This window comes from Oncorhynchus kisutch, linkage group LG6 (genome assembly GCF_002021735.2).
Source record: "Oncorhynchus kisutch isolate 150728-3 linkage group LG6, Okis_V2, whole genome shotgun sequence".
NCBI classification, from domain to species: Eukaryota; Metazoa; Chordata; class Actinopteri; order Salmoniformes; family Salmonidae; genus Oncorhynchus; species Oncorhynchus kisutch.
Window position 1 is genome coordinate 3842040 of NC_034179.2, and position 13987 is coordinate 3856026.

At 49.4% G+C, this 13987-nt stretch overlaps 1 protein-coding gene across 1 annotated transcript in view; it reads left to right on the forward strand.

The window, feature by feature from the left end:
- Window positions 1-13987, forward strand: part of palm2akap2 (PALM2 and AKAP2 fusion) — an 89542-nt gene that overhangs the window by 69987 nt on the left and 5568 nt on the right. Inside the window, exon 6 of the mRNA XM_031826011.1 lies at window positions 7042-7191. Within this exon, the coding sequence (XP_031681871.1) occupies window positions 7042-7191 (150 nt within the window). The remainder of the gene's footprint in view (window positions 1-7041; window positions 7192-13987) is intronic.

Genomic DNA, 13987 nt, shown 5'->3' on the forward strand with positions numbered 1-13987 from the left:
CTACTCTCTCTACTCTCTCTCTACTCTCTCCCTACTCTCTCTCTACTCTCTCCACTCTCTCCCTACTCCTCCCTCTCTCCTCTATCTCTACTCTCCTCTAACTCTCTCCCTATCTCCTCTCTACGCTCTCTACTCTCTCCCTCTCTCTCTCTACTCTCTCTACTCTCTCTCTATCTCTCTACTCTCTACTCTCCCCCATCTCTCTCTACTCTCTCCCTATCTCTCTCTACTCTCTCCCTCTCTCTCTCTCTCTACTCTCTCCCTCTCTCTCTCTCTACTCTCTCCCTATCTCTCTCTACTCTCTCTACTCTCTCCCTCTCTCCCTATCTCTCTCTACTCTCTCTACTGCAGTGGTTGACATGACCAGTTTCTCAATGCTATGGATAATGGCAGGTTTGTAGGTGTACTATTTTTAGATTTCAGTGCAGCATTTCATTCATTTTGTGGATCATGAAATAATTTTGACTAAATTAATGTATATTTAACTGACAGGAAACAGTCCACCTATATCAATGGTTCATCTTCTTCCTCCTATCTACCACCCCTGGTCCTCCTATTCACCACCCCTGGTCCTCCTATCTACCACCCCTGGTCCTCCTATTCACCACCCCTGGTCCTCCTATCTACCACCCCTGGTCCTCCTATCTACCACCCCTGGTCCTCCTATTCACCACCCCTGGTCCTCCTATTCACCACCCCTGGTCCTCCTCTCTACCACCCCTGGCCCTCCTATCTACCACCCCTGGTCCTCCTCTCTACCACCCCTGGTCCTCCTCTCTACCACCCCTGGTCCTCCTCTCTACCACCCCTGGTCCTCCTCTCTACCACCCCTGGTCCTCCTATTCACCACCCCTGGTCCTCCTATCTACCACCCCTGGTCCTCCTCTCTACCACCCCTGGTCCTCCTATCTACCACCCCTGGTCCTCCTCTCTACCACCCCTGGTCCTCCTCTCTACCACCCCTGGTCCTCCTCTCTACCACCCCTGGTCCTCCTATCTACCACCCCTGGTCCTCCTCTCTACCACCCCTGGTCCTCCTCTCTACCACCCCTGGTCCTCCTCTCTACCACCCCTGGTAATCCTATTCACCACCCCTGGTCCTCCTCTCTACCACCCCTGGTCCTCCTCTCTACCACCCCTGGTCCTCCTATCTACCACCCCTGGTCCTCCTCTCTACCACCCCTGGTCCTCCTCTCTACCACCCCTGGTCCTCCTCTCTACCACCCCTGGTCCTCCTCTCTACCACCCCTGGTCCTCCTCTCTACCACCCCTGGTCCTCCTATTCACCACCCCTGGTCCTCCTATCTACCACCCCTGGTCCTCCTCTCAACCACCCCTGGTCCTCCTATCTACCACCCCTGGTCCTCCTCTCTACCACCCCTGGTCCTCCTCTCTACCACCCCTGGTCCTCCTCTCTACCACCCCTGGTCCTCCTATTCACCACCCCTGGTCCTCCTATCTACCACCCCTGGTCCTCCTATCTACCACCCCTGGTCCTCCTATCTACCACCCCTGGTCCTCCTCTCTACCACCCCTGGTCCTCCTCTCTACCACCCCTGGTCCTCCTCTCTACCACCCCTGGTCCTCCTCTCTACCACCCCTGGTCCTCCTATCTACCACCCCTGGTCCTCCTCTCTACCACCCCTGGTCCTCCTCTCTACCACCCCTGGTCCTCCTCTCTACCACCCCTGGTCCTCCTCTCTACCACCCCTGGTCCTCTTCTCTACCACCCCTGGTCCTCCTCTCTACCACCCCTGGTCCTCCTCTCTACCACCCCTGGTCCTCCTCTCTACCACCCCTGGTCCTCCTCTCTACCACCCCTGGTCCTCCTCTCTACCACCCCTGGTCCTCCTCTCTACCACCCCTCTTTCTTGTGTTAAACTGTAGAATACAGCAGCTGTCTTGGGCCACTTCTTTCTTCAATATATAGCAACGATCTTCCCTATGCCTTAGCCGAAACTCAAGCTACTATATTTGCAGATGATACTGCAATTTATGCAGCAAGACAATCAGTTCAACAGGTACAGCAGGCTTTACAAGGATATTTGGAGAATATCAGGGGGTGGGGTTTGCCAGAACAAACTTGTTTTAAACACCAAGAAAACCAAAGTCATGTTGGTCTGGGATACAATTAAGTATGGGAGGAGTACAAATTGAATAAGTGGCAGAAACCAAACTACTGGGAGTGCAGATAGACAACTGCTGGTCGTCTCAAATAAGTCATCTATTAATAAATATATATATATATTAAAACAGCATGCATAATCAGAAGGAGAGCTAAATATTTACCAGGAAAAATGCTTAAGCAAATAACACAAGCATTAATTGAGAATCAGGTGAACTACTGTTCTGTGGTCTGGGGAAATGCATCATCAAGTGAAGTTAGGAGGCTGCAGAATGCACAGAACAAAGCAGCAAGGATTGTTTTAAGGTGGAGATATGGTTCTTCTGTTGCAGTCATGCGCATGTTCTTGGTTGGTCATCAATCGACAAGATAATTGAAAAAAACATGCTTATTTTATTTCATAATATACATCATTTAAAACGCCCAAGTTCTATTCACAACGGAATTCAGTTGGTTAAGAGACAGACAGTAAATACTAGGAATAGATTGTCCACCATCTATGTGTTGTCCAGACAGAACAGTATTCAGTTGGTAAGAGACAGACAGTAAATACTAGGAATAGATTGTCCACCATCTATGTGTTGTCCAGACAGAACAGTATTCAGTTGGTAAGAGACAGACAGTAAATACTAGGAATAGATTGTCCACCATCTATGTGTTGTCCAGACAGAACAGTATTCAGTTGGTAAGAGACAGACAGTAAATACTAGGAATAGATTGTCCACCATCTATGTGTTGTCCAGACAGAACAGTATTCAGTTGGTAAGAGACAGACAGTAAATACTAGGAATAGATTGTCCACCATCTATGTGTTGTCCAGACAGAACAGTATTCAGTTGGTAAGAGACAGACAGTAAATACTAGGAATAGATTGTCCACCATCTATGTGTTGTCCAGACAGAACAGTATTCAGTTGGTAAGAGACAGACAGTAAATACTAGGAATAGATTGTCCACCATCTATGTGTTGTCCAGACAGAACAGTATTCAGTTGGTAAGAGACAGACAGTAAATACTAGGAATAGATTGTCCACCATCTATGTGTTGTCCAGACAGAACAGTATTCAGTTGGTAAGAGACAGACAGTAAATACTAGGAATAGATTGTCCACCATCTATGTGTTGTCCAGACAGAACAGTATTCAGTTGGTAAGAGACAGACAGTAAATACTAGGAATAGATTGTCCACCATCTATGTGTTGTCCAGACAGAACAGTATTCAGTTGGTAAGAGACAGACAGTAAATACTAGGAATAGATTGTCCACCATCTATGTGTTGTCCAGACAGAACAGTATTCAGTTGGTAAGAGACAGACAGTAAATACTAGGAATAGATTGTCCACCATCTATGTGTTGTCCAGACAGAACAGTATTCAGTTGGTAAGAGACAGACAGTAAATACTAGGAATAGATTGTCCACCATCTATGTGTTGTCCAGACAGAACAGTATTCAGTTGGTAAGAGACAGACAGTAAATACTAGGAATAGATTGTCCACCATCTATGTGTTGTCCAGACAGAACAGTATTCAGTTGGTAAGAGACAGACAGTAAATACTAGGAATAGATTGTCCACCATCTATGTGTTGTCCAGACAGAACAGTATTCAGTTGGTAAGAGACAGACAGTAAATACTAGGAATAGATTGTCCACCATCTATGTGTTGTCCAGACAGAACGGTATTCAGTTGGTAAGAGACAGACAGTAAATACTAGGAATAGATTGTCAACCATCTATGTGTTGTCCAGACAGAACAGTATTCAGTTGGTAAGAGACAGACAGTAAATACTAGGAATAGATTGTCCACCATCTATGTGTTGTCCAGACAGAACGGTATTCAGTTGGTAAGAGACAGACAGTAAATACTAGGAATAGATTGTCAACCATCTATGTGTTGTCCAGACAGAACAGTATTCAGTTGGTAAGAGACAGACATTCTGTAAATACTAGGAATAGATTTTCCACCATCTATGTGTTGTCCAGACAGAACGGTATTCAGTTGGTAAGAGACAGACATTCTGTAAATACTAGGAATAGATTGTCCACCATCTATGTGTTACCCAGACAGAACGGTATTCAGTTGGTAAGAGACAGACAGTAAATACTAGGAATAGATTGTCCACCATCTATGCGTTGTCCAGACAGAACAGAGAAATGGGTAAAGAACATTTCGATTTAGAGCAATAAAGAAATGGAATAAATTAACTGAGCAAACTAGAAACCTTTCAATATACAGTGCCTTGCGAAAGTATTCGGCCCCCTTGAACTTTGCGACCTTTTGCCACATTTCAGGCTTCAAACATAAAGATATAAAACTGTATTTTTTTGTGAAGAATCAACAACAAGTGGGACACAATCATGAAGTGGAACGACATTTCATACTTTTTTAACAAATCAAAAACTGAAAAATTTGGCGTGCAAAATTATTCAGCCCCTTTACTTTCAGTGCAGCAAACTCTCTCCAGAAGTTCAGTGAGGATCTCTGAATGATCCAATGTTGACCTAAATGACTAATGATGATAAATACAATCCACCTGTGTGTAATCAAGTCTCCGTATAAATGCACCTGCACTGTGATAGTCTCAGAGGTCCGTTAAAAGCGCAGAGAGCATCATGAAGAACAAGGAACACACCAGGCAGGTCCGAGATACTGTTGTGAAGAAGTTTAAAGCCGGATTTGAATACAAAAAGATTTCCCAAGATTTAAACATCCCAAGGAGCACTGTGCAAGCGATAATATTGAAATGGAAGGAGTATCAGACCACTGCAAATCTACCAAGACCTGGCCGTCCCTCTAAACTTTCAGCTCATACAAGGAGAAGACTGATCAGAGATGCAGCCAAGAGGCCCATGATCACTCTGGATGAACTGCAGAGATCTACAGCTGAGGTGGGAGACTCTGTCCATAGGACAACAATCAGTCGTATATTGCACAAATCTGGCCTTTATGGAAGAGTGGCAAGAAGAAAGCCATTTCTTAAAGATATCCATAAAAAGTGTCGTTTAAAGTTTGCCACAAGCCACCTGGGAGACACACCAAACATGTGGAAGAAGGTGCTCTGGTCAGATGAAACCAAAATTGAACTTTTTGGCAACAATGCAAAACGTTATGTTTGGCGTAAAAGCAACACAGCTCATCACCCTGAACACACCATCCCCACTGTCAAACATGGTGGTGGCAGCATCATGGTTTGGGCCTGCTTTTCTTCAGCAGGGACAGGGAAGATGGTTAAAATTGATGGGAAGATGGATGGAGCCAAATACAGGACCATTCTAGAAGAAAACCTGATGGAGTCTGCAAAAGACCTGAGACTGGGACGGAGATTTGTCTTCCAACAAGACAATGATCCAAAACATAAAGCAAAATCTACAATGGAATGGTTCAAAAATAAACATATCCAGGTGTTAGAATGGCCAAGTCAAAGTCCAGACCTGAATCCAATCGAGAATCTGTGGAAAGAACTGAAAACTGCTGTTCACAAATGCTCTCCATCCAACCTCACTGAGCTCGAGCTGTTTTGCAAGGAGGAATGGGAAAAAATGTCAGTCTCTCGATGTGCAAAACTGATAGAGACATACCCCAAGCGACTTACAGCTGTAATCGCAGCAAAAGGTGGCGCTACAAAGTATTAACTTAAGGGGGCTGAATAATTTTGCACGCCCAATTTTTCAGTTTTTGATTTGTTAAAAAAGTTTGAAATATCCAATAAATGTCGTTCCACTTCATGATTGTGTCCCACTTGTTGTTGATTCTTCACAAAAAAAATACAGTTTTATATCTTTATGTTTGAAGCCTGAAATGTGGCAAAAGGTCGCAAAGTTCAAGGGGGCCGAATACTTTCGCAAGGCACTGTATACGTTTAAACAGTATTTTGAAATGATTTAAATATAATACATAGAAATGTTGTGGGTATATAAAATAAAATAGTATATTTTTTAGATTGAGTATTTATTGGGTCATTATGCTAGTATATTATGTATGTTTGTAATAGTGTGGTTACATGTGGAAATGTGTTCGAATTATACATTGTATTTGAATGTTTAAGGACTGTTGGAAGATTAGTCCAACTGGGGACCAAAAGAGACCCAAATAAAATAAAATAAAAGATTTACTCTCTCCCGCTCTCCCTTTGCTCTCGCTCTCTACTCTCTCTCTCTCTACTCTCTCGCTATCTCCCTCTGCACTCTCCCTCTCTACTCTCTCCCTACCTCCCTCTGCTCTCTCTCACTCTCTCTACTCTCTCCCTACCGCCCTCTGTCTCTCTCCCTCTACTCTCTCCACTCTCTCTCTCTCTCTCTCTCTCTCTCTCTCGCTCTCTCTTTCCCTCTCTGTCTCTGTCTCTCTCTCTTGCCACTCTCTGTCTCTTTCTCTCTACTCTCTGTCTGTCTCTCTCTCTCTCTCTCTCTCTCTCTCTCTCTCTCTCTCTCTCTCTCTCTCTCTCTCTCTCTGCCACAATAGCCCCTTGGATCGTTTCCCACCTGCCTCAGCGGTACTATTGAGTGCTCCAACATAAGACAGTAGCCCTGTACTTTGTTCACCCTGATCCACCTATTCACAGGGAATCCCCCCAACCCAGGGCCGCTTTGATCCCCTCTAATACTCCTCTCTACACATTCTGCTGAACGTAGCACTGGACTGGGGGACAGAAGAGAAAGAGTTACAGAGGGGGGGGGGGGGGATACACAGAGGGAGGGAGGGAAGAGACGGGAGGGAGAAGGGTTAGCGAGAGGGAGGGAGAACATTCATCTACACAGAGAGAGACAGGATGGGTGACAGACAGTGGGTGGAGGGACAGAGAGAGAGACATAGAGTGTGTGTTGGGGGTGGGGGTTAGGGTGATGACGGGGAGGGGGTAATGCAGGCGTGTGGTGGCCAGGGGATCCAGTCTGACTTCCTCTCCTGCTCTCCACCCCAACCAGATGCTGTGAGTAACGCCTGTCCCCAGCTCCCCAACCAGCTCCCCGACCAGCTCCCCAACAAGCCGGACATCAGAGACTCCTCCACCACCTCTCCTCACCAGGCCCCAGCCTCAGCAGCACCTGCCTCTGGTGAGCACCCAAGGAAACCTGGTAAGTGCTGTGGAGTGGGGGGAGGGAGGGTGGGGGGGGGGGGGGGGGGGGTAGTGAGTCTTGTTGAACTGGAGCCAAGATTGGAGAGGACAGCACCAGGGGAGGTAGCTAGGACATGACCAGGGGTGGTAGCTAGGACAGGACCAGGGGTGGTAGAGAGGAGGACCAGGAGTGGTAGCTAGGACAGGACCAGGTGTGGTAGCTAGGTCAGGACCAGGGGTGGTAGCTAGGACAAGACCAGGTGTGGTAGCTAGGTCAGGACCAGGAGTGGTAGCTAGGTCAGGACCAGGGGTGCTAGCTAGGAGGACCAGGGGTGGTAGAGAGGACAGGACCAGGTGTGGTAGCTAGGACAGGACCAGGGGTGGTAGAGAGGACAGGAACAGGGGTGGTAGCTAGGAGGACCAGGAGTAGTAGAGAGGACAGGACCAGGGGTGATAGCTAGGACAGGACCAGGGGTGGTAGCTAGGACAGGACTAGGGGTGGTAGAGAGGACAGGACCAGGGGTGGTAGCTAGGAGGACCAGGGGTGGTAGAGAGGAGGATCAGGGGTGGTATCTAGGACAGGACCAGGGGTGGTAGGTAGGACGGGACCAGGGGTGGTAGCTAGGACAGGACCAGGGGTGGTAGCTAGGACAGGACCAGGGGTGGTAGCTAGGACAGGACCTGGGGTGGTAGCTAGGACAGGACCAGGGGTGGTAGCTAGGACAGGACCAGGGGTGGTAGCTAGGACAGGACCTGGGGTGGTAGCTAAGAGGACCAGGGGTGGTAGCTAGGTCACGACCAGGGGTGGTAGCTAGGAGGACCAGGGGTGGTAGCTAGGAGGACCAGGGGTGGTAGCTAGGTCAGAACCAGGGGTGGTAGCTAGGAGGACCAGGGGTGGTAGCTAGGAGGACCAGGGGTGGTAGAGAGGAGTACCAGGGGTGGTAGAGAGGAGGACCAGGGGTGGTAGCTAGGACAGGACCAGGGGTGGTAGAGAGGAGGACCAGGGGTGGTAGCTAGGACAGGACCAGGGGTGGTAGAGAGGTGGACCAGGGGTGGTAGCTAGGACAGGACCAGGTGTGGTAGCTAAGAGGACCAGGGATGGTAGCTAGCATGGGACCAGAGGTGGTAGCTAGGATGGGACCAGGGGTGGTAGAGAGGAGGACCATGGGTGGTTGCTAGGTCAGGACCAGGGGTGGTAGAGAGGACAGGACCAGGGGTGGTAGATAGGAGGACCAGGGGTGGTAGCTAGATCAGAATCAGGGGTGGTAGAGAGGAGGACCAGGGGTGGTAGAGAGGACAGGACCAGGGGTGGTAGCTAGGAGGACCAGGGGTGGTAGAGAGGAGGATCAGGGGTGGTATCTAGGACAGGACCAGGGGTGGTAGGTAGGACGGGACCAGGGGTGGTAGCTAGGACAGGACCAGGGGTGGTAGCTAGGACAGGACCAGGGGTGGTAGCTAGGACAGGACCTGGGGTGGTAGCTAGGACAGGACCAGGGGTGGTAGCTAGGACAGGACCAGGGGTGGTAGCTAGGACAGGACCTGGGGTGGTAGCTAAGAGGACCAGGGGTGGTAGCTAGGTCACGACCAGGGGTGGTAGCTAGGAGGACCAGGGGTGGTAGCTAGGAGGACCAGGGGTGGTAGCTAGGTCAGAACCAGGGGTGGTAGCTAGGAGGACCAGGGGTGGTAGCTAGGAGGACCAGGGGTGGTAGAGAGGAGTACCAGGGGTGGTAGAGAGGAGGACCAGGGGTGGTAGCTAGGACAGGACCAGGGGTGGTAGAGAGGAGGACCAGGGGTGGTAGCTAGGACAGGACCAGGGGTGGTAGAGAGGTGGACCAGGGGTGGTAGCTAGGACAGGACCAGGTGTGGTAGCTAAGAGGACCAGGGATGGTAGCTAGCATGGGACCAGAGGTGGTAGCTAGGATGGGACCAGGGGTGGTAGAGAGGAGGACCATGGGTGGTTGCTAGGTCAGGACCAGGGGTGGTAGAGAGGACAGGACCAGGGGTGGTAGATAGGAGGACCAGGGGTGGTAGCTAGATCAGAATCAGGGGTGGTAGAGAGGAGGACCAGGGGTGGTAGAGAGGACAGGACCCGGGGTGGTAGAGAGGAGGACCAGGGGTGGTAGATAGGAGGACCAGGGGTGGTAGCTAGGTCAGAATCAGGGGTGGTAGAGAGGAGGACCAGGGGTGGTAGCTAGGAGGACCAGGGGTGGTAGCTAGGAGGACCAGGGGTGATAGCTAGGAGGACCAGGGGTGGTAGAGAGGAGGACCAGGGGTGGTAGAGAGGAGGACCAGGGGTGGTAGCTAGGACAGGACCAGGGGTGGTAGCTAGGACAGGACCAGGGGAGGTAGAGAGGTGGACCAGGGGTGGTAGCTAGGACAGGACCAGGTGTGGTAGCTAAGAGGACCAGGGGTGGAAGCTAGGATGGGACCAGGGGTGGTAGCTCGGATGGGACCAGGGGTGGTAGCTAGGACAGGACCAGGGGTGTGTAGCTAGGAGGACCAGGGGTGGTAGAAAGGAGGACCAGGGGTGGTAGAGAGGAGGACCAGGGGTGGTAGCTAGGACAGGACCAGGGGTGGTAGAGAGGAGGACCAGGGGTGGTAGAGAGGAGGACCAGGGGTGGTAGATAGGAGGACCAGGGGTGGTAGCTAGGAGGACCAGGGGTGGTAGAGAGGAGGACCAGGGGGGTAGATAGGAGGACCAGGGGTGGTAGAGAGGAGGACCAGGGGTGGTAGAGAGGAGGACCAGGGGTGGTAGATAGGAGGACCAGGGGTGGTAGCTAGGAGGACCAGGGGTGGTAGAGAGGAGGACCAGGGGTGATAGATAGGAGGACCAGGGGTGGTAGATAGGAGGACCAGGGGTGGTTGTTGTGAGAACCAGGGGTGGTAGAGAGGAGGACCAGGGGTGGTAGCTAGGAGGACCAGGGGTGGTAGCTAGGAGGACCAGGGGTGGTAGAGAGGACAGGACCAGGGGTGGTAGAGAGGACAGGAGAAGGTGTGGTAGAGAGGACAGCAGCAGGTGTGGTAGAGAGGACAGGAGCAGGTGTGGTGGCTAGGACAGGACTAGGGGTGGTAGCTAGGAGGACCAGGGGTGGTAGCTAGGAGGACCAGGGGTGGTAGAGAGGACAGGACCAGGGGTGGTAGAGAGGACAGGACCAGGGGTGGTAGAGAGGACAGGAGCAGGTGTGGTAGAGAGGACAGGAGCAGGTGTGGTGGCTAGGACAGGACTAGGGGTGGTAGAGAGGAGGACCAGGGGTGGTAGCTAGGAGGACCAGGGGTGGTAGAGAGGACAGGACCAGGGGTGGTAGAGAGGACAGGAGCAGGTGTGGTAGAGAGGACAGGAGCAGGTGTGGTGGCTAGGACAGGACTAGGGGTGGTAGAGAGGAGGACCAGGGGTGGTAGCTAGGAGGACCAGGGGTGGTAGAGAGGACAGGACCAGGGGTGGTAGAGAGGACAGGAGCAGGTGTGGTGGCTAATGGGGATTCCAGATGCAGGGATGGAGGGATAGAGCCCCAATCCAGAGACAGCTAACGCTGTGATACAACCAACCACACACATGACAAACACACACCACACACACACGGCATACACACGGCATACACACAGCATACACACAACACACACAACACACACACAACACACACAACACACACAACACACACACAACACACACGTGATGCAGTGCAGCCTTAAAGGCCAGCAGTGATACAGCAACAACACATTCCCTAGTTGAGAGAACAACACACTCCCTAGTTGAGAGAACAACACACTCCTTAATTGAGCGAACAACACTCTCCCTAGCTGAGAGAACAACACACTCCCTAGCTGAGAGAACAATACACTCCCTAGCTGAGAGAACAACACTCTCCCTAGCTGAGAGAACAACACACTCCCTAGCTGAGAGAACAACACACTCCCTAGCTGAGAGAACAACACACTCCCTAGCTGAGAGAACAACACTCTCCCTAGCTGAGAGAACAACACACTCCCTAGCTGAGAGAACAACACACTCCCTAACTGAGAGAACAACACACTCCCTAGCTGAGAGAACAACACACCCCCTAGCTGAGAGAACAACACACTCCCTAGCTGAGAGAACAACGCACTCCCTAGCTGAGAGAACAACACACTCCCTAACTGAGAGAACAACACACTCCCTAGCTGAGAGAAAAACACCCTCCCTAACTGAGAGAACAACACACTCCCTAACTGAGAGAACAACACACTCCCTAACTGAGAGAACAACACACTCCCTAACTGAGAGAAAAACACACTCCCTAACTGAGAGAACAACACACTCCCTAGCTGAGAGAACAACACACTCCCTAGCTGAGAGAACAACACACTCCCTAGCTGAGAGAACAACACACTCCCTAGCTGAGAGAACAACACACTCCCTAGTTGAGAGAACAACACACTCCCTAACTGAGAGAACAACACACTCCCTAGCTGAGAGAACAACACACTCCCTAACTGAGAGAACAACACACTCCCTAACTGAGAGAACAATACACTTCCTAGCTGAGAGAACAACGGGGAACAACTTCATAGAGCACTCTGTTCATGTCAGCTCAGAGTAGGCGATACCCTGGTTTTAACACATTACAGCTCAGAGTAGGAGCCGAGCGAACATACAGATAGGGGGAACGAGAGACGGAACGAGAGACAAACGACAAGAAGTTTACCACACCTGTTGATCTGGGGTTATAACACAGTAAAACTGGAGATACCCTGGGACTGGTTATAACACATTACAACTGGAGATACCCTGGGACTGGTTATAACACATTACAACTGGAGATACCCTGGGACTGGTTATAACACATTACAACTGGAGATACCCTGGGACTGGTTATAACACATTACAACTGGAGATACCCTGGGACTGGACTGGTTATAACACATTACAACTGGAGATACCCTGGGACTGGACTGGTTATAACACATTAAAACTGGAGATACCCTGGGTCTGGTTATAACACATTAAAACTGGAGATACCCTGGGACTGGACTGGTTATAACACATTAAAACTGGAGATACCCTGGGACTGGTTATAACACATTACAACTGGAGATACCCTGGGACTGGTTATAACACATTACAACTGGAGATACCCTGGGACTGGTTATAACACATTACAACTGGAGATACCCTGGGACTGGACTGGTTATAACACATTACAACTGGAGATACCCTGGGACTGGACTGGTTATAACACATTACAACTGGAGATACCCTGGGACTGGACTGGTTATAACACATTAAAACTGGAGATACCCTGGGACTGGTTATAACACATTATAACTGGAGATACCCTGGGACTGGTTATAACACATTAAAACTGGAGATACCCTGGGACTGGACTGGTTATAACACATTAAAACTGGAGATACCCTGGGTCTGGTTATAACACATTAAAACTGGAGATACCCTGGGACTGGTTATAAGACATTACAACTGGAGATACCCTGGGACTGGTTATAACACATTATAACTGTAGATACCCTGGGACTGGTTATAACACATTAAAACTGGAGATACCCTGGGACTGGTTATAACACATTACAACTGGAGATACCCTGGGACTGGTTATAACACATTACAACTGGAGATACCCTGGGACTGGTTATAACACATTACACCTGGAGATACCCTGGGGCTGGTTATAACACAATACAACTGGAGATACCCTGGGACTGGTTATAACACATTAAAACTGGAGATAGCCTGGGACTGGACTGGTTATAACACATTAAAACTGGAGATACCCTGGGACTGGTTATAACACATTAAAACTGGAGATACCCTGGGACTGGACTGGTTATAACACATTAAAACTGGAGATACCCTGGGACTGGACTGTTTATAACACATTAAAACTGGAGATACCCTGGGACTGGTTATAACACATTACAACTGGAGATACCCTGGGACTGGTTATAACACATTACAACTGGAGATACCCTGGGACTGGTTATAACACATTACACCTGGAGATACCCTGGGGCTGGTTATAACACAATACAACTGGAGATACCCTGGGACTGGTTATAACACATTAAAACTGGAGATAGCCTGGGACTGGACTGGTTATAACACATTAAAACTGGAGATACCCTGGGACTGGTTATAACACATTAAAACTGGAGATACCCTGGGACTGGACTGGTTATAACACATTAAAACTGGAGATACCCTGGGACTGGACTGGTTATAACACATTAAAACTGGAGATACCCTGGGACTGTACTGGTTATAACACATTACAACTGGAGATACCCTGGGACTGGTTATAACACATTACAACTGGAGATACCCTGGGACTGGACTGGTTATAACACATTAAAACTGGAGATTCCCTGGGACTGGTTATAACACATTACAACTGGAGATACCCTGGGACTGGTTATAACACATTATAACTGTAGATACCCTGGGACTGGTTATAACACATTAAAACTGGAGATACCCTGGGACTGGTTATAACACATTACAACTGGAGATACCCTGGGACTGGTTATAACACATTACAACTGGAGATACCCTGGGACTGGTTATAACACATTACAACTGGAGATACCCTGGGACTGGTTATAACACATTACAACTGGAGATACCCTGGGACTGGTTATAACACATTACAACTGGAGATACCCTGGGACTGGACTGGTTATAACACATTAAAACTGGAGATACCCTGGGACTGGTTATAACACATTAAAACTGGAGATACCCTGGGACTGGTTATAACACATTAAAACTGGAGATACCCTGGGACTGGTTATAACACATTACAACTGGAGATACCCTGGGACTG